Genomic DNA, 27897 nt, shown 5'->3' with positions numbered 1-27897 from the left:
AGAGGCATATTAAACACGATACCATTGAACGATATCACACAGGCGGAAAGTATGCCAACGGAATCGGAAAAGATTTAAACAAAAGGTTGCAAAAAATTTAAGGACGCTCTTTTTGCAGTAATAATTGTAATCGTAAAATAATACAAAATGTAAAATTTTAAATCATGATGAGAAGATAATATTAAGGATATATATATATATATATATATATATATATATATATATATATATATATATATGTATGTATGTATGTATGTATAAATATTTTCAATAAACCTCTCGTGTTTTTAAAAAGAATATTAATTAAAATATATATATATAGGAATTAGGAAACAATGTTAGATATAAACTTAAAGTTCGGCTGCGCATACATTCGTTCATTGTAAATATATATTATAAATCTGTTATATATACATACATACGTTCACACATATATACATCATATGCCATTTATTTATCGCAAACTGTATGCAATAAAAGATCTAATAAAAACGGTATGGTCATTGATAACAATCTTGTATCACATATCTGTATATTTACATCCATTAATTGTATATAAAATAAACTTTTATTTTTATTTTTCTCACACATATTATATATTTGTAACATATGCAACATATGCGCATCTCTTTTGTGGTAACTTTACATATAATTGATCTGAAGATCTCATCATACAGAAAGGTTTTCTAAATTTACCACCACTACTGTAAACTATAAAACTCTGATTATACGTATAAACCATTAAATATCTATTAAATATCTATTAGTGCATTTATTTCGCACAAAATATAAAAAGAAAAAGAAATAAACAAAAGAGATATTAAATAAAATAATATAAATTATATAAATACAATGTGTTTCAAAATTATAATCATTTCTGTTATTTATAAATTGTGAATCACTTTGTATGTATAAAAAAAAAATCAACAGTTTTAATATGAATTCAAAAATTCTGTGCTTGTCTGTGTTATGTATGTTCAAACATTGATGAATTAATATTCAAATAATTAATTCTATTATGCAATAAATCTACTTAAAAAGATCAGCTTAAGAGATCACACCTTGAAATCTTTTTTAACAATGTATGGAACATAAAATTTATAAATGTATTAACTAGACCGCCAAAAAAAAATACAATAATATAGAAAATGCAGCTAAAAGAACCAATATGTCTCATTTCCGTTTTGGTAAAATAATTTGAATATTTCAATTTCGCTTATCTTGCTCGAATTATTGAGTCTTCATTATCACTAATAAAATAGAAAAACAAAGAAACAACACGTTTGTTTCATAATCTTGAAATTATTCCTAGTTATTAACATATATTCTCAACAGATACACAAAGCTAATGAATTCTTCAGAAAGATTGTGCATTGTGTATCTTTCTTAGAGATACATTTGACTAGTTAATCTGACTGTTGAGTTGTTGCAGTACAGAAAGTACTACTTCACGCAGAGTCTAAGAGAATAATAAGAATGCATTTATCAATTTTCTCACATTTCAGAGAAATATGTGAAATGTAGGATATATACAAAAAAATATAATTGTTACCTGAGGTTTACAATGCTCCTCCAACCAACTGAATACGCAAGCAGATAATTCTGCAAAGTTAGCTACAGACACGTTATTGAATGTTTGAAAAAGACGATCCATTATTGCCTGAAACTGCAACACACATAATGAACATAATGTCGAAGATTAGATGATTAATTATTGCAATTTAAAAAAAGAAAAGCATATAATATAATATTACCACTTGAAACTTCATCTCGTCCGAAACACGCATTTCCGCGTGTCCTGGTTGCGTCTGATGTGCTTTGACGATCTGCTCATAATTAGCTTGCATAATGCGTAGTGCAACAACTTCTTTCCTTAAAGCATTACGTTCTTCTTCTTGCTTTTTCTTCTGTTGCAGCAAAAATTGTATATAATCAATAGATTTTTGAAGCACCGTAGCCTTGGAGATCTTATAACCTGATGAGTCTGTGTGCTGACATGTGGGAACCAAGTCTTGAAGACAGTCATAGCCCTTCTTGATAGCGTCTCGTCTCTTCTGTTCAGCTTGCGTATGGGCTTCTCTCCTGCGCTCTTTGTAGCTTATGGTGGAATTTTTGTTATCGCTGTCCTCATCCTCTAAACATTATATTTTCTTATCAATTTTCTATTAGCCAGTTTTTTCTATCTGCCATCAAACACTCTTAATCAGTATCAAAAACCACTTACCTGTATTATGAGCAGATGAAGACGGCGTGTTCACCGATCCCGTGCTACTACATCGAGAAAACGTATATTTTTCAGTAGGACTGGATGGCTCCAATTTCATGTCACTGTCCGATCCTATATTACCACTATTAGCACGCATAGCTAAACTACCTGCTTTCAGAAAACGACAAAAATGCACACACTATATAATTTCAACTTTAAATAAATTATTATATATTTTAATGATTTTAATCAAGTATATTCTTTTGTATCGTACAAATACTTCTTAAATAATAGAAGATTGGCAAAGTTGCAGAATTTGAAGATGTTGGAAGTAATATTTAGACAGTTATCTTATTTTTTTAAGACGTAAATCAAATAAACGTGATTTACATATTGAGTTTTAGAGATTCATCTGCCTAAGCTAAGACGATATTAGCAGTAGCTTATCAGCAGTTTGTGATAGCGAATTATCTACAGATAACGACGTCGCGGTCACAAAATCAAATTCTCTCAATAATAATATGCGTCATTAGAAAGTAAGTTCTTATTTTCCTCTTGCTAACTTTTACATTCTCTAAACTATTCTCTTCTTTTTTTCACTTTAAATCTGTCTCATTTTAGGTCTGTTTTTTTTTTCTTCATATTCTCTACACTAATATTTTTTAAATTATCTATCTCTATTTCTTCTTTTAAAAAAATACTCGAGCGTTCATCTATTGCATTTTCTGTACACAGAAAATATAAGTTCCAACAGCTAAAAAAAAAACACCTTCAACAGATGAAAGGATAAATTCTATCTACGCATGATGCAAAAACTTTAGCACACCATTGACAATCCACAAACACAAATCTGCCAAAACATGGTCACATGGTCGGATGCGCAGATTTTCAGACGCGCATGAAAGAACTTGGTGGGGTGTCCCCTCCACGTGCAAATAATTGTATTCGCAAAACAAAACACGCTTCGTTGTACGCGTTATAAAAGTATTATAAAACCAACGAGAGGATATTTCGATTCAACGATTGCTCTCTTAAAGCAGCCATTGCTTCGTCCACGTGTAAAAAACATATGATAGTAGTTATAATGACAGGTTATAATATTCTTGGAAAATCACATGGCAGAGTAACTATAAAAAATGACACATCTCTCGTCGTGGTTTCTTTCATACTTACAATTTTCGTATCCATCTTTATGCAGTGAATCCGCCATTGTGCGTCTGCAAGTAGATTATTTTAATAATCAAAAGGACGGAGAATCGAATCGCGCACGGTTTGGCTCTGATAATGCGACCTCGGGTAGATTAAGTCAAAATATTCGGACATCGGATTAGATTTTATTCGTGTATATATAGGAGGGAAAATGTGTCAAGGCAAATGTCAAAGCACGAGTTTTTCCGATCAATCGCAATATCGCAAACAATTTGGACGTATTTGTCACTTAATTATATCCTTTTGTTTGGTCTTCGCCATCTTTGACGAAGATACAATAGAACTCCCTCTATTCTGCCTCTCTCGTTATTCTTGACTCTCTGTTTTGAATCAGCTGTGCCTCTTGCACTAATACGTAAGCACTGTGTAACCACGTGATCGAAAATGAAAGGACGCAACAATATTTGGTCTTATGCATGCGCTGATAAAATAAAATTGAGAATTGAGATCATAATAAAATACAATAATAGAAAAATTGCAAATCATGTGCAATTCATAATTCTAAAAAAATTTCCTTTACGATGAGATCTTCAGACCAATTACATAGAAAGTTAATTACCACAAATAATTATTTTTATATTTTTAATATATTTTTTATTATTTTTTTGGTATAATTACACAATAAATAATGGCTTCTAATATCAAATAGTTTAAAGAGACACTTGCATTATTTATTATTATGTTGCAAATTAATGCAAATTTTTATATATTAATGATTATCAGAAAAATATTTAAATTTGTTTGATCTAATATTATTTGTCATCTTATAGATACATTTTATATCATAATTTTCACAAATCCATTACCTCATAATTAAAACAGAAAATTTAAACTCACCGATGAAATGATGGAGTTATACTGCATAGTTCACAGCATTGATCTGTAAAATACAAAAATATATCTTATTAAATATTGATATTAAATTCAAATTAAAACTAATGTCCAAATAATATTTAATATCTGAAAAAGAGAAATTATAGCACGCATTCAAATTTTCTCGAATCTTTTACAAATAATAATAAATAAATAATGAATTATAGTTAACCTTATAGTTGCTCCATCTTCGCCTGATGCCACTCCGGACTTCCTCTTCCTCTGTTATTTTATCGTTGTCACTCTTTCGTGTGTGACATTCACTTGCAAAAATAATTAACTAGAATTAAGCGCGCACTCGCAAAAACGATGAATTACTAATCACATCCGAATATAATTAATGAGCGCGCGACACTTTGCACGGCACTTTTCGACTTTAATCACAAGTGATGCGCACTTGATGGCGGGAAAAACGCGCATGCGCACAAACACATAGAGACTTTAATCATCGATAGCAATACAAACACTGTATTTATATGCTATGTGGTCGAAAATTATTAAAATATGATTTTAATTATTATAAATATCTATATCATGAGACGATGATTTATATAAATTCTTTTATCGCGTCGATATTTATTTAAGTAAATAAAGTACACGAAATATTTGTTTCGTAACAAAGTCGTCGTCTCTGTCTGTCTGTCTCTCTCTTTCTTTCTTTTAATACACTTGAAGTTATTTTCACTCGTGCAAGTTAATTAATTATGTGAAATGATATTTACTAATTATTCGCCAAAGAATAATCTCGTAACACTTCTGACAATCGCGTTTCGAAAATTAATACATAACATACGGAATCTGTCATATCGCTGCCTACCTGTTCGAGTGTCACAGCGCGAATGACAGTAATGTGACACGTGACACTTGACCGGCGTAAACAATAGATACATCGCACGTCGCCAAACGCCGGATTTATCTGTCTTGTAATTGAAAGTTATTAAAATATGATTATATGAGTTGTTATTATCAATTAATAAATAAATCATTATTCACTCAGAGTTGATCCATCCTTTCGTTATCAATTTCAAAACGACATCGGCAGTTTCATATTAATTATTCATCACTAATTGTATACCATCATTACTTTAATTATTCACCAGAGAATAATCCCATAATACTTCTGGCAATCACGTCTCTCACATCTCTATTTAAAAAAATATACAATGTATCAGTAAAAGTTAAAAAATTATAGCATATAAAAAAAAAAAATTAAGAACGCTTACTTTTATGTTTATAAATTGAACGCAACAAATAATATTTTTAAGCTTTTAACTGACAGATAATAACAATTAATTCATATATAATATATATGATAATTCTTGATTTTTTCTCGCATGTGTCAAATATATAAATTAAATACAGAGAGATATTAGAAAACATTGTTTTTTTTCTTTTTGTTTTTAAATTATGTTTATTATAAGGTGTGTATCTAATATATATATTTACAATCGCTTTAATACACGTAAAACCATTTAAGATAATATATCCGTAATTCTTCGGCGTTACAGCGCTCATTCCCGTCGTTTACAGCGCTTATTCCCGCCTGGCAAATTGTATTCCTATCTTTCCTTTGTCTAATTTCCTTTCGTTTTGTCTTCATAAAGTGTACACGATTTTCTCTCCGGTATTCCTCCTGCGTATTTGTCTATTGTGTACCTGAGGCAAGGACTGTTGCTTGCATTATTACGCTTGCAGATAACAGGCTTTCTGGGGTGGAGTAGGTATATTTCCGGGAGAAAAAAAAACACACGTGTCCTCCTCTCTTCATATATAGAACTTCTCTCCCTTCCTCCTCTCTCCCCTCACGCGGACAGCACTCTACCGTCTAAGAAATTATTCTACTCCTAATCGCACATATTCACTGTTATATTCGATCATAAGTCTAACTTAGATCCATATATGCGTAGTACACAGTTCTACATTTGTATCGTTCGGGGACGGATTATGTCGGAAAGCCGAGAAGAGCGTAAACTATTTAAGACGACGTTGCAACGAGACAACATCATTGCAGGTGTTGATGTGTACATAGCGAGTGTATACGTGAGGTATGTTTATATATATGTATTATAGGCTAAGATGCATCGATAGTCGACTAACTCTGGTTAACGAGATTTTTCCTTTATTCTCGTATATTCTCGATCCCTTCATTAATTCACATAACAAGGAGTGCATCCTGGACCTTAGCTTTGAATAATATTGCCTCTCTCTTTTTCAATTTTAATTCGCATCTAGAATTTTAAAGTTAACAATCACGGACTAGAATTTTTTTTTATTAAGATACGATATAGGTGTTGAAGAAAAAGAACTGATTTTTTTTCGCGAGACAGTATCCCGAGAATATAGATTAATTAATTTTCGGTTAGTTACTTTTGGGAAAAAAGTCTACATATAAATAATATTAAATATATATATGATTATAAGTATATATATATTCATGTTTTTTTCTCGTGTATATAATCTCTCTATATAATATCCGTTATATATTATATAATAATTTATCACATTCTTTTTTAGAAAAAAATTTGAAGAAATGAGATAAAATTGCCCATTTATGATCATATATATATAAATATATATATTATATGATATATATATATATATATATATATATAGGCTATTTCTTAAAATTTTGCTTTTTCTAAAAAATAATGTAAAAATTATTCGAATTATTTTTGTTCTTATTATTTTCCCTGCATACAGAGATTATACGAGAGAAAGAAAACATATTTTATATTGTATCTGAACATATTTTATACAAATTTATATTAATTTAATTATATTTAATATATATTTATATATTTGATAAATGAACTTTTTCCGAATAATTCCTCTTTATATAGGATATCTTACAAAGTTATATGATGACAATATTTTGCATTGTATTATTATGATAAAATGTTGATCAATTATCAGAGAATGCAAAATTTTTTTATACTAGTTGACCAGAGTTAGTATTGACTTGACATTGCTGCAATTCAGCCGCTGATGTCGATTCTGAATTTATATGTGCTCGTTTTCTTACGGGCCCGAATGATGCAACAGAATCGATGCGAGTTTCGTTTTTTTTTGCCGAAAATTTTATCATCTCTGGATGTCCGAAAAATATTTCGCGCGACATTTTACAGAGTGAATGTACAAGCATTTCGAAATTTCCGACACGTGCGGTTTGGCTATGCCCGCCCCCGTAATGCGCTATTCAACGTAACATTAATAAGTGAAGTTCACATACTCGTTCGCAGCCAGAAACGCCTCACGTGTTTTCTTTTTTTTTTTTATTTCGGATAAAGGTCACTTTCTCGCGGTTATAAATCGATAAAGCATCACATCATAAATTCTCGTAGAGTTTGAATTTAGTTATTTTATATATATATATATATATATATCACACACATTCACCTCACACATATGCGCGTGTATTCTCCTGTTAGACTCGCACTCTAAGTGTTATCTCTGTTTTTCTAATTTTTTTGACATCAATAAAAATATATATATATATATATATATATATATATATATATATATATATGTATATATTTATATATACTTTTTCATATATATTTCAATAATTATTTTATCGTTAATTAATTAATTTCCCAATTAATTAATTAATCGTTACATCTTATTGTTCCATTAAACTAAAGTGTGTTCCGTGTGGGTATGCACATCTTATCTCTTTCTTCAGCATACAAATTCCACTCAATATATACATACGTTCACATATACATATACATAAATGTATATATATATATATATATATATGTGTGTATGTATGTGTGTGTGTGTGTGTGTGTGTGTGTGTGTGTGTGTGTGTATTTATATATATATTTATAATAAAGTATCATTCGCTTATTCGTATTTTCCATTTTTTTTTTCTTTTTAATAAGTAGAATCATGAAAAAAATCACAATATCTAACTATGCAGTTTTGAGATTAATTGGGTCATCAATGCAAATTTGACATTAATTGCTTCTACTGTACTAATAATTGTGCATGGTAAACATGTCAGACTTCCAGAAAAATCCGATTGCAAATATCCTTGATTGTTATAATTTAGGAATCTGAATGCCTGTTACTTTAAAATTTTCATCAACACTCGTATTCATACAAAGAAATTTCCGTCGAATTTATTAATAATAAGACTTCATTGTTTTCACATAATATAAAAAAATGGTATGATACCCAATATTTTTTTTATCTAAGTAGAATCATTCCTATAAATTATTAGCTAGTTCTATTAATATTGCAATGCGCGCGTACACCATCTTTCGTATAATTCTTTTAATAAGACAGTGTAATTCGTAAAAATAAACTACCACCTTTCCAGGTATTCATCAACATTTTGCTCTTTTGTTATGACTTGAATTTGTGCCAGATATTTTCTGGTTATTTCGCGCCATAAGGCTGGGACAAAACTTTTATCATAAAACATTTTGATTTTATCCAGCTATTTGAATTAATCCAAAATCTAAATAAACATAAATTATAAAACTGGACAATAAGACTAATGGCATCTAATCATATATGTGATTATAAACAAATTTTCTAAATTGAGCAAGCTTAAATAATTAAAACGACTTGATATGATTTTTGGTGCATTATTTGAAGTGCCTATGCAAATTAGTTTTAATAGATCAGTCCTCTCAAATACTTTTCAATCAATATTTTGAAATAAAATTTATTAGTGGTTTCATTTAAATTTTTATACACGCGATATTACCACCAAGCTATATATATTATATTACAGAGAATAATTCAAAAATTGAAACAAAATTCCCGATTTTTAAAAATATTTGTTTATAATTCATTTTATAAAGCAAACTTTCGTAAAATTTGCATATATATATAAATTTTTATGTTTATATGTATACATAAATTTTTTTTTTCTGTTTTTATATTATTCTAATTCAAAAAAAGAAAAGTGCAATATTCAAATTATGTTTTAGCCATGAAAATTAGAGACAAGAGTATCACACGAAGAATATTACCACCAGTTGTACTATATACAAATGCATCTACATTATATATCATAAAGTTATAAAGTTATGCAATATTCTATGCAACACTACTGCGACATAATAATCTTTATAATTTATTTTCTCAATACGAAGAACAATCATCGAAGTTGTCAAGTAGTATTCTTTAGATCTGCGCCACCAAATAGCATTTTTCCGACCACAAAATAAATCGCTTTCATATGAATTGAACTCTGCTGTCTCTAGTCTTCATGGTTTCATTAAAGATGCACCAAAAACATGATGAGAGCCATTGCGCTTTTTTGATCGAAGAGCAAAATGGAAGGCGAGTCTTTCGAATCGCCACGATAATATTGTGTTTTATCACATGATACTGCTGTTAAATGCATGACAAAGATAAAACTCGATTTTAACTTTCTATTCTTGAGTGTACCGTACCAATGACGGTACGATAATTGCGAAATAATTACAAAGAATTTTAACAGAAATTCGGGAAAGTATAATTAAGACGTTACTTTATGAGCAAAGCAAATGATCGGCTAGGCTTCTTTAGAATATTTATAAAATGCACGCCATGCATCGGCGGCAACATCTCTGTCCGTGAAAAAAATCTGATGATCATTATATTGACGCGATAAAATTTTTTTTAAAACGAGGTTCGTTGCGCAATATGCAGGACGTTCGGTGAGGAAATTTTGTACTCTTCTAAGATCATCGGCTTGCTGACATAAAGAAACGCGCGTAAACTATCGTAGAAAGTTCCCCATCTCTCCGGAAATCCATTAGAGATTGGTTGAACAAATATTTGTACCATGATCAGTATTATCGATTTTATATCTTTGAGCGCTTAGCCTGACGAGACTTGGCAGTGCGACGTGATTTTTTCGCGGAATCGCTCGATGTTTCCTCTGTGGTGGATCTCCGTTTAAAGGATATCGAAGGCACGGGAGCCTTTGGGGGCGCCATCTCTTCCGTCGGCGTCGACGGAGGAGATTGCGTAACTACGGATTGCTGTACCACTTCTGTGGGACTGTGTGCATCCGCGATAGGAATGAAATCATGTCCCTCACCAAATGCATCTGGCAGCACTCCCTGATTGGCTAAAGCTTGTAAATCCTCCGTAGGGACTGGCATTGACTGACCGCAACCTACGCACACTGGTATTGCTGGTGACTTGGATCGCCAATACTGCAGCTCGGTTTTGCACTTGTTCAATTCCTAGAGAAAAAATTTCAATTATAATCATAAGTTACAAATATCGATTTCATTTTTGCACTAAATGAGAAGTTCAGAGTAAAAATAAATCAAGACATAAGATTTGTAACACGTTTTTACATTCCACATATAAGATTTACTTTAAATTTCAAGTAAAGTAATTTCTTATAAATTATGAATTTGATACATCTTTGTTCTGAACTCCTCGAATGTACCTGGGTAAATACCTGTAGGAGCGTGCTGAATTTTCGCGACGTCTCCTCATTCTTCTTGTCATTATCGTCCAGTCGAGTGGCATATTCTACAATCTGTTTCTGTTGTTCCGCAATTTTTGCTTTGCAACTCTTCAAATCCCTGCGCATCAGTGTCAGCTGACTATTGTATCTTCTCATGCCTTGTTTAATTTTGCGAATTCGTTTTCGCAGGACCATATTCGATTGTGGCGGCGATACACTGGATTCCAAGAGAGCAGGATCATCTGAACAATGCGATGAAGATCCTTCTTCTTCGCCGGTATTGCCCGTTTTTCCGTTTCCGACGGTTAAAGGTGCGGAATCCAGGCACATAAATGGTTTACTCACACTACTAGTAGCTGTAACAATAGTTGCTCTCCCTAAAGTTACATCACACACAATCAGAAGTACAATTTTAAATCATCAATTTCACTTACAAGAGAACGTTCCTGCAAGATCCAGGAAATCGGCACCGAAATAAGGTATTTCCGGTAATGTTGGTTCAATGTGTTCCTTGAAATATTCCATAGCCATAGTGCTCAAATCAAACAGTTCATCTGTAACCTTGTAAGGTCTTTGCAATTTCGGAGTAACTTTTATATAATAAAGAATGCGATAAACCTCATCCAGAATCTGCAAAATATCAAAAGAATTTTTACTCCAGTTTTTTTTCATAATTATTAAGATTAAACATATTTGTAAACAGGAGGTGTTCACTCAATCAATCGGAACAATCAGAAAGAAAAAAATTGTTCTATAAAAGTTGAACTGTTGATCAAATTTCAGCATAATTTTATTCTATGATTTATATAATATCCATATTAGTCATTATTTGATTTATTATATCAAGATACTAGCTTTTCTACCTTATCATTTTTGAAACCCCTTTAAAAAATGTTAGAAAAAAAAGGGTAAAAGATAGAACATATGCACATATTCATAATCTTGTCTGATAATATCAAGTGGATATCAAAAATTGATTTCTGTGCATCAAGCATTTTTGAATTATTGTAAAATAATACATCTAGATTATTCAATTACGGGATCAATATATATACTATAAAACAATCAATATATATGATATAATAGAGAGAGAGAGAGAGAGAGAGAGAATCAATTCATTCGATCATTTAAAATGGTTAAATAAAATTATAGGGACATGCACAATATCTTCTGCTTACTTTTTCATTATAAATTGATTACACGTGCAATGCAAGAGAAAAGAAAAATGAGAAAATATAGGGAAACATATGAAGAGGAAGTACAAAAAAGTTTCAGAATAGATCTCATAATACAAATCTGACTATACGAACATTACTTTCCAATCTTTACTTTACCATCGTACTTACTTCACCAGGAAAAAAGCAACAATGCTTGCGCTCAATATGTTTGCCAAAACTCATTTGCAGCAAAGTCAGCCGCATATGCAGAGTTTCTATGATATCTGATTCGCAAGCTAAAGGATGATTTCGTCGCGCAGATTCACGTCTGGGCATTTGCGACTTGATAGTCTGGAAACGACTCAACATCTGAGCCTGCAGCTTTTGAAACGTAGAGTTGAGGATTGATCCACAAATATGATCCAGTTGATGGCAAACCTAATGCGAACAATAGTAAGCTTGCTATAGTAAATTGATTATAGGAAATGAAGTTACATTGACATGCTTAAATCTAGTACTTACTAGACGCATATGTGCTACCATATTGAAACCTAAATAGCCAAAAATCTTCTCAAGAATTTCAACAGGTAAATCCAAAAGATTCAGATTGCGCGACTCAACAGTGGATCCACTGTGAGATGTGCCAGCTGTTACCGGATGATGTTTTTTCAATGAACTCGTTTCTCCGACTTCATTAACTGAGCTACTACTACTGCTGTTTCCCATGTTGCTTGATTGACGAGTCGACACCATTTTCTCTCTTATCAATGTACGATTCTATCCACAAAAGTCTGAAAGAAAACAACTTTTTTTTTCAAATAATATTTAAATAGCATATAACTAATTTAATATAATCTATTCTTTTCTTTTATGGTTGCATAATGTAACAAACGCTCGATTATTATTATACATTCTTATTAAATGTAATTAAATTTTTATATTTTTTTTATTATTTATTTTAGAAATAAAAAATATTTTTTTTTTTTTTTTTTAAGATAGTAAGATATATATATATATATATATATATATATATATATATATATATTATAAACATGATTAATACAATCAATCATATGTATATTTATCTTCTTAGAAAGTTATTCAAAATTCATATGTACTTATTCCTTCGTTAAAACAAATTAATTATCTGCTATAAAAATGCACTATGGCAAGAATGCTTGAAAAGCACATAATTATAACTTCTGTTTGATAAAAAAAAAATTGTAAATGCTTATAAATGTATTACTGTTATCAACTCCAAAAATAAAAATACTCCCACAAGGTTAATTGTTTTGATGCAATAATATTTGTATAAATTATTCCATTTTTTTTTCCGCACACAGTGACAAAGTGATAAAATTCCGTGAACTGTTTCCTTTCTGCAGAGAAGCGGTTTAAATAGCAATTAACCAAGATCTAGCCAAGTGTCACTAAACTCGCTCCGGAACAAGGTCCATCGAAGATCCCGAAGAACGCGTTGTGTAAGCACTCGTGAAAGGAAGAGGTCGCAGTCGCCTGACGACGAGACGACAATAGACGGATCGTGGGGGGAAAAAAAAAAAGAAAAACACTGATGTCCGAAAAATCGAACGGGCTATTATCAGAAGACGATTCTTATCCGCGAGTGGAGCGATCGCGCTTTGTCACAGACTCATTCCAATAATGTCGCTCTCGCGACCGTTTCGCCTCCGCTGTGAATTATTCATAACCGTTTCGTATCCGAGGAGAAGTTATCGCTGTATCTCCGAGCGAGTATCATCACCTGCACGAACCGCCAATGTTTCACCTCGATCCCGAGACGAAAAAAAGCCTTTCGGTCTTATTGGGTCACATGAGATCGAGATGAAAAGAGGAAAAAAAAAAAAGATCGACGCTTAGGATATTTCGTTCGGAAAATATTCGACGAATGATCTCTCCCTTTCTCTCTCTCTCTCTCTCTATGAAAATTCGGGTAAAAACCGGCACACTGTATAAAGCATCGTCGCGTAAGACCGAGGATGGCTCCGTGTTCACTAATACCAGTCAGCGCGCTCGTCGGATCGACATTTCTCGAGTTCTGGATCGCGTCAACGTTTCAGCTCCCTCCAACCAAGCTCGGCCGACCTCTCTCATCTCCTGTCAATTTTTTTTCTTGCCGCCACTTGAACGCGTAGAGACCAGGACGACAGATTGCTGGCTAAAAAGTTCCTTCACCAGGAGGGTGACGTCGTGACTCCCTGTTAGCTACATTGGGCTACGATGACAGGATCGACGAATCGATGACGTTTAATTAATTATTAACACAGATTATTTTATATTTTGTGTATGTATATATATATATATCGATGTGAGGCAACATTAACGGTCGCGAAAAGAGGTTCGCGCGGCGTCGCGAGGAGTCGGAAGGAGGGGAGTGATGTAGCATAAAGAGAGAGAGAGAGAGAGAGAGAGAGAGAGAACCGAGAGTCGCGGCGTTAAATGACGACGAACAAAAGGTTGAAGCCGAAGAAGGAATCGAACGCGACGGAATCGATTTCGCTGCGAGCACAAGAATGAAAGAAATCGCGTCCACTCAGTTTGACAGATATACCTGGAGCATGCACGGCACCGCGTCGGGGAGTCGCGATTCCCCGACTTCGCCTCTCGATCGTCCCTCGCGAGGGATCACCTTTCTCTCACCTCGACGAAACGCGACGTGGACGTGGACGTGGACGACGGGGGACAAAAAAGAGAAAAAAAATATGGGGAAACAAACCCGGTGACCGTGCGAGTAATCGATGCACCCGCGATCTTCTCTCTTTCCCCGCTACAACTGGTATAATCTGGTCGTCGAGAACGAGATTGAAAGAGAGAGAGAGACGTGTAGAAAGGGTGAGAGAAAGAGAGAGAGAGAGAGAGGTTCGAGGGCTCGAAGGGAGACGAGGTGCCCCGAGTTAGGCGAGCGCCAACGATCACTGTATCCGCGTTGGCGTTTTCAACGACATTTTGACGGAGAGACAGAGAGTTCTCCGCTCTACCGCGTTCCTTCTCGCTTCGTTTCACTATCGACCCTCTCTCTCTTTCTATCCCTCTTCCACTATGGCACTTGCTATCGCTCCCTCTCTCATTCCCCCTTCTTCCATCTTTCTCATTCGCACACATTCATATTCTCTCTCTCTCTCTTTCTTTCTTTCTTTCTTTCTCTCTCTCTCTCTCTTCCCCGTTAAAATGACCGTGCAATTATGGTGCGGTCAGACACATAATCGTGCAACCCGGGAAAAAAAGGCCGCTCATCTCCAGCAGTTTTAGTGTATTCCTCCTATCTTGCCCTTTCACTCGCACTCGCGTCTTTTACCTGCCTGTGCGGCTGTCCTCGTCGCTCTCGTTACAGATTAACCGCTGCAGCAGAGGGTCTCGGGATAGAGCTGTCTCTTTCTCTCCTTCTCTTTCTCTATCGAAAATAAACGTTGTCACTGGCCGCGACGGCAAGCTGTTGCTGCCTTCTCGCGCGCACGCAAATTTCGCAGAGACAGAGGTGACAGCACGCGGCCCCCCGCGCGACCGGGCCGTTGCTACGCTCCAAAGCGCCGTACCGAGGCAACGCCGACGTTGACGGCGGGCGACGGCAACAACGAGAATGCGTACATATGTACAGCAGAGGGAAGCCTGAGAGAGACGTCACGGCCCGGTTTTAGGCGAATCCAAGAAAACACGGATACGCCCTCTGTGGACATAGAAACGTGAGCATCGAACTACGTGGTCAAGGTTCACCAAGTACGTCATATTACACGAATATTATCAGTGGGTAATAGTGCGCGCGATTTCGGTTGCGTTCCGTGTGCACGAAATGCCGATAACACGAGTTCTAGATATAGGGAACTTTCCAGCAAGAAATATACACAAGCATAAAATCATATGATTAGCTGTCAAATTGAAAAATTTTAGGATTTTTAAAAGTTCCCTATTTAATAACCAATTGCGTGACATTGTATCTATTTGTGTTTTCTTGTTGGAAAGGATATCGATTAATTCAAATGAGGATGAAAATTACAAAAATGAGTGAATTTGTTTAGGATTGGATCAATGAAATTATAAATTTTTTGATAAATTTAAAAAAATTATAAATGTAGTGATTCATGCACTAGGGATTTTTCGATTGCCGTAGTGGCTATCGTGACGCGCGTAATATCTAAGAAAATCGACGTGTAATATTACAATTCGAAAAAAAAAGGGAAGGAGTTCTTTATCTCCGGTAGCTGAATACAATTTCAATTTTCAAAATATTTTATCACATCCATGATTTTGCAAAATTTGAAATTAATGAGGATGTAAAGAAAGCTGTTTTAATTTGCTATGTTAAAGCTACAGAAATGACTTGAAAAAGTTTTATTCAAAATTAAATATAAAATGTATACTTGATATTGCAAAAATATTTCCACCAAATATTTCTGAATTATTTATTCAAATTTCATGATTTATCGACTCGTTGAATATATAAATCTAATGTCAAAATTAACGAATTTAAAATAGCAGAATAATATATTAAATTTGTCATTTCAAATTTATTACTTTTGACATCAGAGATTTGTATTCACGGTGAATTGAAAAATATGCGAATTTTAAGAATCATCTTTTTTTTTTGCAAATGTAAATTTATATATGTGATGGCATTTTTATTTAAAATCTTGAATAAAATTGAATTACTAAAATCCCGTCTTTAATTCGCGTAATTTACAATATAATTGTCTATCATGAATCATGTAATAATTACGTCTTGATAATTGTTTGTTGAAATTGTAAACGAATGATATTTTGCAGTCACTAGATTAGCAGTTAATTGGAATGTATAAGTTAATGAGCTTACGTCATTTTCACATCATGCACTTTGTTGTCAAAAATATTATTTTATCATACGGTGTTATATAACACATTTTAATCAATCATTTATTGTGTATATTAATCGAATCCAGTAAACTGTGAAAAAGGCATTTAATTCATTTATTCGATGATTATAATCATGATTTATATTCTATAAAACACATTAAGATAAGAAAAATGATTTAGTAGCGAAAGAGATCGTGTCAATCTGTCAAACGGATTCTCTCTTTTTCTTTGACTTATATCAATATTAAAACCAATTAGACTATGAGAAATATCAAGTTCTGAAAATTAATACTAACAATGGAATAATATAACAGATAATGAAGTAATTAGAACATCGCAAAGTATTAGACATAAATTATAAAGGGAAACTGTCATATGAACCGTCATATGAACCGTCATATGAACCGTCATATGAACTGTCATATGAATACATTGTCGTTTACATTAGAGTCAAATTTTGAATCCAATGTAATTTTAAGCGACAACATTAACGACAATATATTTGCTTCATATGACAATTTTTATAATTTATAGCTGACATTTTCGCGATGTTATAATTACTCCATTACATTTATGAAGAGAGCTCAAAAGAAGGGCCGAAAAATCGATTTATTATTAGATTCGAATATGAATCAAATGTCTAAGTTGTAATTTAAAATAAAATATGCTCTTCGAAACCGGTGCTGGCTCTAAATTGCTATTTGTATGTTGAATTAGCAATATTAAAAATCATAACAAATACATAAATAACATGTATCATACATAATTTATTGCCATTATCACATTCCATTTATACTACTAATAACAGATTACATATTGTATAATGCATCACGGCAAACGATATATCGGCAGATCAGAAATTGTAAGCTACATATCACACACATTAAGCTGTCCGATTGTTATCTCAATTTCTGTCGTTGTGCAATCGACGTACAATAGTCGAGCAGTAACATTATTGCGCCTCCATCATTCGCTAACGTTGTATTGTTAAGTGTGACCAATTATCGTAATTTTCTAGAATTCTATTACTAAGTGCAACAATAATATTTCGTCCCGACATTAACATATTGAAATTTTAAAACAAGCGTAATGTTTCACATCGCACGTGCATCTTTTTTAATTCTCCATCAGTCACATAAAGAGTGCTGAGACGCTAAGTTAATCAAAATGAAATAATCAATTTATTTCTTGATTTGTGTTTTGACGACCGATAGCTATTCTTTTTCGTTATAGATATTTTAATAGAAAACCTGCGATCAATTCCGTTTTCATTTTAATATAAAATCGTCAAATAATTTCACCTTACCTTTGTTTTTTACACATGTTACCTTGGAGATTTCTATGAGAACGTTTATAGGGAACATTAAGGTTCATTAAATAACACTTCAAGTTGATTATCTATTTCGATGGTATTTTTGGTAGTATTTTTGTCTACACTATCGAGCAAGTTGATCTACATCCGATATTTTAACACTTTTCTTGGGAGAAAAATAAAATTTGATTATATATTAATAGCGGAATATTATTAACTGCTTAGAATTTATTTGAACAATCTTTCTTCATATCTAGATATATTTCACACATAATTGTGTTGCATTTGGTATTTTTATTTATATATATTCTTTTCTAAATTTTCATCTTTGAAATTATTATAATTTTTTTATTGCTTTTATATTTTGTTGTGTAGAGTGTTCCGAAATTAAATGTCAAAATTTCGGGAGTGTATGGGAATCGATAAACTAAGAAAAAAAAATCCTTAAAAATTTGCTCGTTTTAAAGAAAATTGCAACAAGAAGATTTTCATCAAAAAATTTAGAACAACACTAAAATTATTAGATTTATCGAAAAATGCCATGAGATAAAAGTTAAAGGGCATGGAATTAAAAAGTGAGAGTGAATTGCAATTCTCCCAAAGTAAAATTAGAGGATTGTAAAAAAAATATGTGACAATGCAAGATTATTGTATCCTGTTTACTTTAGTTTATGTTTACATTTTTGCTGTCATTAAAGAAGCGACAACATAAATAAATAGGTATAAATAAATGAGTAAACTTAAACAAAAAAGCTCTCATTTTTCACTTATTTATTTAGGTAATAAATATTTAATTAAACGAAATACAACTTTTCCCATGGTATTTTTCGATAAACCTAATAATTTTAATGTTGCTTTAAGTTTTTTGATGGCAACTTTTTCTTGCGATTTTCTTCAAAAACAAGCAAATCTCTAAAGAACATTTTCTTTCTTAATTTATCGCGCCTCCTTACACATTCCCGAAATTTTGTCATTTAATTTTGGGACACTCTGTACATATATATTTACTAGATTTTCTTTAGAATAGGAAAAATCAAAAAAGATTAAAGATTAAAAGTACATTGTATACACAATGGATTTAGTAATCAGTCTATCATTAATTTGATAAAAACGTCTCTTTTACATTGATGATAAAAACAGGATGTTATTAATCTCTTAATAGCCAATTTAAAAAATGAGATCACGAATTGTATAACAAATTTGTCGCAGATTACACTCGTCGGAGAAAACCGCAGAGGATAATTTCGCGAGACGGATGTTGAGAATACCAAAAAAAACGACATAGAGACGAAAGAATACCGTAAATTATTCACCACATATCGCCGGATATATTCAAAAGACTTCCGCTTGTATTGGTCAAACGAACTATCAAGCATTAAGATAAAAAAGTGTGTGTTCGTCTGTGAAACATAAGTCACGTCACGTGAAGTGAGCATATATGTATATAAATATATACGAAGACTTTGTATAGCTGATTACCAAATTGAACTCAACTACCTGCCAATCTTATCTTTCTACGATGATTTGACATGTAATAAATTATTATTTAATGAAGGATAGAATAATCCAGAACAGTAAAAATTTTCGGAAACGCTATAATTATGAATTATTATAACGTTATATTGTATTATAAAAATATATATTTATAAATATAAATTGTATCTGATATGGAATCATGTATTTGATGTGGATATTAGAAAAAAAATATATTTTATATACGGAATTAAAATGACCATTTGTCTCGATTTTTCCTTTTTTTAGAAAAAGTATAGAATAATTTATATTATTATCATTATATATATACAAAATACAAAAAAATATGAAATAAATCCAGATTGATATTCAGACAATCGATCTCCAATATATCAATTAAAAAAATCAATTTTTGTCAAAAATCAATGATCATTATTAATTGACCTTTTCTGTCAACAGGGAAACGTATCTTGAAATTATTGCTCGACATGATGATTCCGCAATGCTGTCACGAAATCAACAAATTGTTCTTCCCACCCTGCTGTCGACGCGGCCGTGCGGAGAGTCAATCGCACGCACGCCGCAAAATAGAAGCAGAGGACTCTTATTTAACGTGGTTGACCGAGCCGGCGGCACCTCAGTTCTCCACCGACCGTAACAAAGCATTCACATTTTCCTTCGCTGATTCCTCGACGAATCGGCGAGTCCGCCGCGGGATTTCACGGTGTTATACGCCGACCGGGTGAATGATCATGGTGTTTACCATCGCTACTCTTGGCCTTTTTCTCCTTCCAGGTACGCCTTCTCCTTTGTATATTTAACGGCCAGTTTTACGATAGCATTTTTTTTTATAAAAAAAAAATCTAACATCCCCTCGAGACCACTTCTTCAAACTCACGTTCTCAATCGTGTGCCAAATATTTATTACATAAATTTTATGTAAAAAGAATATTACATATTTATTTGATTTGAGCATTTTTTAAATTAAAAATAAATTAATATAACAATTTTTATTATTTATTGATTACATAGAATAAGCAGTGTCTTGAAGCTGTTGATCTAAGAATTGTTAATTTAAATGATTAATTAAACGTAAATATTTTCTTGTTATTACAGAAAAATTATTTTTATGCGTCTGATTAAATGTTTGATAGATGAATTATACATATACATATATACAAATTTGTGTACAATTGTAAATAAGAATGAAGCATTGAGGTATCTGTGTCAATTTTGGCAGTGACAATAAAAATAATGAAATTATCCAGCGCACATGTTGATGATACTCTACAAAAGTTTATCATATGAATTTTATGATAAAAAAAATCATCTCGATTATAACGTAGCATACATCCTTATCATCCTTATTATACTGGCAATGCATTTTTATTAGCATTAAAAGCGAATTTCGAGAGCGATAACAATTAATTTATATAGAAACAAAACAAAATTGATTAAATGAATTGTCTATTATATATTATATTCGATAAGATCGGTTGAATTAAAACTGCAACTATGTGTGTTTGCAGTGAATATTAGATATGTGTTAAGTATCTTCGATCATTGCATTAATATGCATTTAATCGCATTAATATGCATCGAAATCGTCGCTGTGGATGATCATAGAATACCCTACGAGAGTCATGATTAAGATGCTAGTGATGATTCTCGACCTGCTGTCAACCCTTGGACTGCTAAATTTTACGACATAAGATAATAATTGTCAGAAATTATTTTTAAGTTCTGGATGCAATCATGATGCTCATATTTGATTTAAGATTTTTTTGTAATAATATTAATTTTGCTTTTATATAAGTCTCAAAGTAAAAAAAAGATATAATATAAATGAAAAAATTGATATAACAATAATCTTAAAAATAATTAATCTTGTCTTAAATATAAAATATAATGATAATTATATATGATAACGATAATATCGTGTGAAAGTAATCATATGATAAAGTGTGATAAATTCTTTTCGTGGAAAGTATGTATGTTAAACAAATCATTACATATTTTATTCAATTTTAAGATTTTATACAATTATAACATAACTATGTATAACCAAGATTGAGTAAGTTAATTTTTTTTAACTAAGTTAAGTTTAAATTTAATGGCCCAAAAATTAAAATTAACTAAGTTAAATAAAAATTAATTCTGTTAAAATTAATTTAAAAAAATTATTAACTTATTAAAGTTAAAAATTAATTTTCTATCCAACAACGAATCGACACATCCGACAAACTTGTTGTACGACAAATGAAATTTTCGTATTGGTATCAATCATTTTCATACGATTTTAATATTGATAAATTATTTTAACTTATATTAAAAAAGTTAACTTTAGTGTATTTAAAAATAACTAATTTAAGTTAAAAGTTAACATGTTTAAAATTAATTAATTTAAGTTGAAAGTTATTAACTTTTTAACTTTTAACTAGTTACTACCTAATTCTGTGCATATAGAAAATAATATTATTGCTATTATATTTTTGTTATTTTAAATGCAGGATAAACGCAAAGAAGATTTAAAACGATGTTCTCTTTCATGATCCATAGTACACATCGTAAAATTGTGATATCTTTGGCTAATTTGACATCTCATATTTTCTTTTAATAAATTGACTGATAAAAGTGATGATATATCTCGATAAAAATCGTGATGTACTCGAATTATAGACATTATCGTTTTATATCACATCGGCTTTATGTGTATACACACATATATATGCGTGTATTATTTCTGTGTATCGTGTTAAAATATGCGTCATCTTCCCAAATAATTAATGGAGAGAGTATATAAGAAAAGCGTTTAGAATTTATAAGTCGAATAATTTCTGGCGATTATTCTCTTATGTCTTAAAGCGAGCACGAAACTTGGAATCATCAATCATGATCGTCATTAAATACTATTTGAATTGTAAAAATGTAAATTCCTGACAATACACGAATGTTTTCTGAAGAGATAAAACTTGATGGATTGACAAGTGGAACAGAATTAGTGAAAGAATTCGTTTTATCAACAAACAAAATCTACCGCCTGTTACGAAAGTTTGATTAAGGGATATAGTTACGCGATTAATTATTTAACGTTACGTGAAAAGTCATTTCGACATTTAATTTTAAAGAGAGACCCTGATAAAGAAATAGATTATCGAACGATGCAATGCACACTTTTCAAATGCAATGTCACAAACGTATGTAATTGACAATTCATATGGCATCGATCTACGTCATTTTATCATACAAGATTAATGAATATATGTATCTCCGTGAATATTCATTTTCTTCAAAATTAGATATGTTCGTCTATTGTTAGAACGCAATTGTAGCGGCCTTTTTTTCATACAGACCGATGATTAAATGTGTCACAGTAAATGTGATACTCTTTTTATTTCTTTTTTTTTACACCATTTTTTTTTTATTTTAATACACAAATGACATTTTTAAGATAGATTCTTCAATCGGTTTGTTCTGGTACGCAGCGATTGTTAAACGTCTCCGTTGAATAATGAGATAATAATAAACAATAAAGTCAAAATTTCCCTTTATCGTTACATATGGCGAACTTCGATGCACCTTGCACGCATCTCACGTAATCGTGCAACAATAAAGATTTTGCATAATGGAAGGACGCCGAGGATGGCTCATCATCCTCGAGATAATCATTTTAACTCAACCAAGGATTTCCAGCCAAGATGTCATGTTCACGATGACGGTTTCTTCGTCGTTTCGACTAAAACGAAAGTAATATTCTCGAGTAAATTGTTATACTTGTCACATGTGTCGGGCAGATGCGGAAAACCTTAAACAAGGCATAGCGAGGCGAAACGACTTGTTCGTTGAATAAGCCCCGTCAAGAAGGTATCGCGCACACATTCGTCAGCTGATAATCGAGAAGCATAATAAATGCGGATACGATCAAGTGTCTTCCGTAATAAAAAAATTTCAAATTTTCAGCTTCCGTAAAAATCTTTCTACGCATTTATCGATTTGTTCGTTAGAAAGTGCATCAATTATATTTAGATTTGTAAACAAGAGATGTCAATCTGTCTTAAACGTTATAAATATTGTATTAGTTCCTTGAGCTTCAGTAAAAATTCAGTAAGGAATATTCTTTTTTTTTTTTGTTAATATCAGTTCTAAGAAATTTTTTTTTTTTTTTTGTTTTGTTTATTAATGCCAATTTTAAAATTACAAAAAAATTATATAAATTATAAATAAATCAAGATAAAATATAAATTTCTCGATATCGAAATATAATATTCATATGTTTATTTTTTTATTCACATATCATCTCTCCGCATTAAATTGAATCTCTTAAATCGAAACTCTATTAATATCGCCCATTATTATTTTTATAAGCAAGATATGTCAATCTGTCTTAAACTCGTTATAAATATTGTATCAGTTCCTTGAGGTTCAGTAAAAATTCAATAAGGGAATTTATTTTTTTCTTAATATTTAATTTTATCTAATATCCTAATTTTAAGAAAATCTTTTTTGTTCATTAATGATAATTTTAGGTAAAATTATTAAAAAATTATTTAAAGAAATTTTTTCATTAATATCAGTTTTAAGAATTTTTTTTTATTTATTAATGTCAATTTTAGGAAAAATTAATAAAAAAATTATATAAATTCAAAATATAAATTCATGTTTATTAATTTTTTTATCCACATCGTCTCTCCACATTAAATTAAATTTGCGCTCTATTAATATCGCTCATTATTTATTATTCTATCCATCTCCTCCTTTTCATTAAATTTCTAACACAAGTAATTATTCTTACTAATTAAAAATATCTTTTTCAGGGATCTGCCTAGGCGAGGATTTCAGTTACGACGGAAATCATGGTGAGATTAATTAGAAATTCGCGAAGTGGCATGTATATTACGAAACGAGACCGATCTTAATCTCATTTATTGTTAGGTCCATCGCATTGGGGCGAGGAGTATCACGCGTGTATCGGGAAACACCAGTCGCCCATTAATATAGAGGAGCACAATGTCGAGAACGTCAGTCTACCGCCGTTGAAGCTGACCGGCATTGACGATCCGTGCTTAACGTTCGTGACGAACAACGGTCACACGGGTAAGGATTTCACGGCTCGTTTCTGACCGTGCACGCTTAAAAAGCGTTCCCACTTGTTTACCTGGTCTACGTGTATACGTAGGTTTTCTGTTACCATCGCGTTCACAAGAATCGGAGTCGAAAAAAAACGCGTTTCTTCGCGGTATAATTGAAAACGAAACGAGAAAAGGCAATTCGTATTATGATTATAATTATTATCTGCCGTAAAAGTAATAAATCGCGTGAATGTTGAGTAAAAGAGATTGGAATAAAAAATTCGCAAGTAATATATTGGACGGTTAAGCTCCGATGATTAAATACGCCATAAAGAGCCCAATCATGTTAATACGTAATCGGTCTTTCTAGATATCGAAAGATTTTAATACGCAGTATCCATGTTATATAAAAAAAAAGATAATCTAGCTGGATCTCAATAATTGCCATTGCATGTTACAATATTTATTCTCCTCTTCCTCTTCAGTTATGCTGAAAATCAACGAATCCAAAATAGCCATGTTATCTGGAGGACCTTTAGGAAATAATGTCTATGTGTTTGAACAATTACACTTCCATTGGGGAGAAAATGATTATGAGGGATCCGAAGATTTAATCAACAATCGCTCGTTTGCGATGGAAATGCATGCCGTCTTTTACAAGAAAGATTACAAGTCGATGGACGAAGCTTTTAAGCATTCCGATGGTCTAGCTATTCTAGCATACCTATATGAAGTAAGAGAAAGAAAATGTTAAAATTTAAAAATTTTACCATATTTTTTTTTCGCGTAATTAATATTTTATACACATGATTAATTTTATCTTTTTATATAATTGCAACTCTTTTAATAGATAATTTGATATTAACTTAATGCCTTATTTCAATAAAATTACGTCTAGGTAAGCCCTAATCCGAACCCAATTTACGAACCTATCGTAGAAGTATTACCTGACATAGAAACGGTAGGCAACGAGAAAGTATTGCGAGAGCTCTTGCAGTTGCGAAAATTGTTTGTACCAGATATTACTACCATACAAAATTATTTCACGTATAACGGTTCGTTGACAACTCCACCTTGCCTCGAGGTAGCTACATGGATTGACTTTAAAGATCGTCAGCAGTTGTCGCATGAACAGGTATGCTAATTGTATTTTGCATACATATTATGTCATTATAATATTATTTATAAAGTTTGATGATTGAAGTGCGAAAAGAAATTTCGACCCATTTAAGTGTTCTGTGTACACATAGATAGCAATTCAAAAAATCATGTTATTTGCTCAATTTCAGTTAGATGCTTTTCGTAATTTACGAACCACAGAAGGCAAGAAATTGACTCACAACTTCCGGCCGGTGCAGCCTTTGGAAGATCGAATAGTTCTTCAAAATATTCCAAGACAACAGAATACAGCAAAGAACATTCCTCGCATTTATCATCATTGGAATGAACATTCTGGACAGCACAATGTCAAAGTGCCATTTTCCATCATCGCGCTAGGACTTTTTTTTGCAATCATTTTGTTTGCCATGTAAAAACCTCGATGTGGAATATTCTAGTCAATGACATCTTTCACAATTGTTATCTTAATTTTTATTAGCTGGAAATGCTGGAAATTAATTGAAGGAAAGCAGTCAGAAATTTATTTAATTTTGTAATATTATTTGAAGGTTGAGATACTTAATTGAGTGAATGCTTAGAAATGAGTTTTCATAATTTTCATAATTCTATCACAATCACTTTTATTAAATATTTATTTTTTTCACATTGAAACACACACATATATGTATGTTATTCAAGATAATATGTATCAATAACTAAAACTGTATTTTATACATACAGAGTAGTATAATTCTTTTTGCACAAATGATGATAAAGTAAAAAGTACAAGTATTGTATTTAAGTTGAAAATTTTAACTTGCATCATTCTCTGTATGAAGTCAAAGGAATATTTAATTTAATTTGTGACAAGTTTCGTCTTGTGTAATATAATATAATGTAACATATTATATGAGAGATAATAAGAAAACACAAGTAAAAATTATTATTGATAATGTTATGTTCTATAAAAAAATAGTTATATAATTTATTAAAATCTATATATTACTGATAACAAAGCTTCTATTCTTTATTAGTTTCATTGACATAAATTGCTAAATTTTGTTGGCCTTGTTTGAGACGCGCCCTTACTTCTTCCGCTATTGCTTTCTGTGTTCTCCTCTCTAATATTTCTAATTTTTTAGCTATATCTCGCTTTAAATCCCAATCAGGTTTTCTTGGTGCTAAATTACTGATGTCCTAAACAAATAAAAAAAAGAAAAAAAAAACACGAAAGTAATATGATATAATCATGAAGGATTAAATAAAGAAATATACATATAAAATATTGAAACAAGCCTTTTTATCTATGGATTCTTTAAACAATTTAAAAACAATTTTTGTTTAACAAAAGAAATAGAGATTAAGTTTTGTCATCAGTTTTGTATAGATAAGAAAGGAGAAAAGAGGTAGATAGAAGATTAAATCTCTTCATATAACTTACTAGTTCCTCGATAACAACTTTGCTACTCGCAGCATCTAATTGTTCACGAACCACGGCTTCTACATCTCCAGGTTTCGCATCCTCTAACATATTATTCTTCAAATTTTCATCTTGTGGCTTGTAACTCCGAAATTTTGGCCTAAAATACAAGAGATTTTAAAGAATTTTATAATGTACACTCATTGAGATTAAGAGATTAAAGTCATTCATTGAAAGAAGAGCTTTACTTTGGCAATATTTCGTTTGTGTTTTTCTTATTTTCCTCACTTTCTTCATTTTTTCTTTTGAGCGCCTGAAGCCGTTCTTTTCTTTTCAGAGCCTCCTCTTCCAATGAACCAATTTTCTCTTCTGACATTTTTAAAGTCACTTCAATCAAACTCTGATTAATTTAATCACCGATTAACTTATCAATGTAATACCTAGTATTACACAATATTTGATTAATATGGATATAATTATTAATTGTCCGATACATAGAAAGAAGGATTAAATAAGGTACGAATTATAAAGTTAAAAACTTTCTGTTGACGATTTTGTCAGTCAAATTAATCGTCGGTTAATAGGAGTTTTATCATAGAGATTCCTTGAAATTACAGTCAAAAATCCGTATTATGGAGTTGTCGACTTCAAGTCTTTATTTTTATTTATGAAATTCAGAAGAGGTTAGGTCAACACAAATATCATAAAATAATAAAATACATAGAAAACTTCTCAGCAAGAAAACACAGATAGACACAGTCACATGATTGGCTATCGAATAGAGAAATTTTAAAGTCCCGAAAATTTTCCATTT

General features: G+C 31.6%; 4 protein-coding genes across 19 annotated transcripts; 1 reads left to right on the top strand and 3 right to left on the bottom strand.

Moving 5' to 3' along the window:
- Positions 1 to 110: 110 nt before the first annotated feature.
- LOC126857156 (max-like protein X) lies at positions 111 to 4655 on the bottom strand. Of its 11 annotated transcripts, none has more exons than XM_050606338.1 (7): positions 4461 to 4655; positions 4253 to 4295; positions 3380 to 3423; positions 2225 to 2377; positions 1755 to 2134; positions 1553 to 1666; positions 111 to 1459 (listed from the first exon to the last, which is right to left on the bottom strand). In XM_050606338.1, the coding sequence occupies exons 3-7, from the start codon at positions 3414 to 3416 to the stop codon at positions 1403 to 1405; spliced, it is 741 nt and encodes a 246-aa protein (XP_050462295.1). In that variant the 5' UTR covers positions 3417 to 3423; positions 4253 to 4295; positions 4461 to 4655; the 3' UTR covers positions 111 to 1402. The 11 variants fall into 11 exon arrangements, with proteins under 11 accessions (XP_050462295.1, XP_050462297.1, XP_050462294.1 ...); XM_050606340.1 differs by having other exon boundaries at positions 2225 to 2374; positions 4461 to 4654; XM_050606337.1 differs by lacking the exons at positions 4253 to 4295; positions 4461 to 4655 and having other exon boundaries at positions 3380 to 3748.
- A 2646-nt stretch (positions 4656 to 7301) lies between these two features.
- LOC126857138 (F-box only protein 28) lies at positions 7302 to 15417 on the bottom strand. 6 transcript variants are annotated; one of them, XM_050606302.1, is made up of 6 exons: positions 15187 to 15417; positions 12392 to 12660; positions 12059 to 12307; positions 11147 to 11342; positions 10704 to 11068; positions 7302 to 10479 (listed from the first exon to the last, which is right to left on the bottom strand). In XM_050606302.1, exons 2-6 carry the CDS (start codon positions 12620 to 12622, stop codon positions 10093 to 10095), a joined length of 1428 nt encoding a protein of 475 aa, XP_050462259.1. In that variant the 5' UTR covers positions 12623 to 12660; positions 15187 to 15417; the 3' UTR covers positions 7302 to 10092. The 6 variants fall into 6 exon arrangements, with proteins under 6 accessions (XP_050462259.1, XP_050462254.1, XP_050462255.1 ...); XM_050606297.1 differs by having other exon boundaries at positions 15183 to 15415; XM_050606298.1 differs by lacking the exon at positions 15187 to 15417 and adding an exon at positions 14439 to 15170.
- Positions 15418 to 15476: 59 nt separating this feature from the next.
- LOC126857152 (carbonic anhydrase 2) lies at positions 15477 to 26319 on the top strand. The gene is made up of 7 exons (XM_050606331.1): positions 15477 to 15601; positions 19956 to 20291; positions 24311 to 24352; positions 24429 to 24590; positions 25051 to 25298; positions 25464 to 25700; positions 25855 to 26319. Exons 2-7 carry the CDS (start codon positions 20243 to 20245, stop codon positions 26095 to 26097), a joined length of 981 nt encoding a protein of 326 aa, XP_050462288.1. The 5' UTR covers positions 15477 to 15601; positions 19956 to 20242; the 3' UTR covers positions 26098 to 26319.
- A 34-nt stretch (positions 26320 to 26353) lies between these two features.
- Positions 26354 to 27749, bottom strand: LOC126857166 (coiled-coil domain-containing protein 12). The gene is made up of 3 exons (XM_050606360.1): positions 27332 to 27749; positions 27105 to 27243; positions 26354 to 26860 (listed from the first exon to the last, which is right to left on the bottom strand). Exons 1-3 carry the CDS (start codon positions 27457 to 27459, stop codon positions 26684 to 26686), a joined length of 444 nt encoding a protein of 147 aa, XP_050462317.1. The 5' UTR covers positions 27460 to 27749; the 3' UTR covers positions 26354 to 26683.
- Positions 27750 to 27897: the final 148 nt, after the last annotated feature.

This window comes from Cataglyphis hispanica, chromosome 20 (assembly GCF_021464435.1).
Source record: "Cataglyphis hispanica isolate Lineage 1 chromosome 20, ULB_Chis1_1.0, whole genome shotgun sequence".
In the NCBI taxonomy this organism is placed as follows: Eukaryota; Metazoa; Arthropoda; class Insecta; order Hymenoptera; family Formicidae; genus Cataglyphis; species Cataglyphis hispanica.
Note: the sequence above shows the minus strand (reverse complement) of the source record. Positions and strands in the feature narration are given on the sequence as shown.

Excerpts from the sequence above, each read along its gene's own strand:
- LOC126857156 (XM_050606338.1), bottom strand. The coding sequence starts at position 3,416 with ATGGCGGATTCACTGCATAAAGATGGATACGAAAATT. Across the intron at positions 1,667-1,754 it reads ACGAGATGAAGTTTCAAGTG|TTTCAGGCAATAATGGATCG; the intron begins GTAATATTATAT and ends TGTGTGTTGCAG. Across the intron at positions 1,460-1,552 it reads AGGAGCATTGTAAACCTCAG|ACTCTGCGTGAAGTAGTACT; the intron begins GTAACAATTATA and ends TTATTCTCTTAG.
- LOC126857138 (XM_050606302.1), bottom strand. The coding sequence starts at position 12,622 with ATGGTGTCGACTCGTCAATCAAGCAACATGGGAAACAGCAGTAGTAGT. Across the intron at positions 11,343-12,058 it reads GTTGCTTTTTTCCTGGTGAA|ATTCTGGATGAGGTTTATCG; the intron begins GTAAGTACGATG and ends GATATTTTGCAG. Across the intron at positions 11,069-11,146 it reads TCTTGCAGGAACGTTCTCTT|CTACTAGTAGTGTGAGTAAA; the intron begins GTAAGTGAAATT and ends CTATTGTTACAG.
- LOC126857152 (XM_050606331.1), top strand. The coding sequence starts at position 20,243 with ATGATCATGGTGTTTACCATCGCTACTCTTGGCCTTTTTCTCCTTCCA. Across the intron at positions 20,292-24,310 it reads TGGCCTTTTTCTCCTTCCAG|GGATCTGCCTAGGCGAGGAT; the intron begins GTACGCCTTCTC and ends TATCTTTTTCAG. Across the intron at positions 24,591-25,050 it reads GACGAACAACGGTCACACGG|TTATGCTGAAAATCAACGAA; the intron begins GTAAGGATTTCA and ends CTTCCTCTTCAG.
- LOC126857166 (XM_050606360.1), bottom strand. The coding sequence starts at position 27,459 with ATGTCAGAAGAGAAAATTGGTTCATTGGAAGAGGAGGCTCTGAAAAGA. Across the intron at positions 27,244-27,331 it reads ACAAACGAAATATTGCCAAA|GCCAAAATTTCGGAGTTACA; the intron begins GTAAAGCTCTTC and ends CTTGTATTTTAG. Across the intron at positions 26,861-27,104 it reads AAGTTGTTATCGAGGAACTA|GACATCAGTAATTTAGCACC; the intron begins GTAAGTTATATG and ends TTATTTGTTTAG.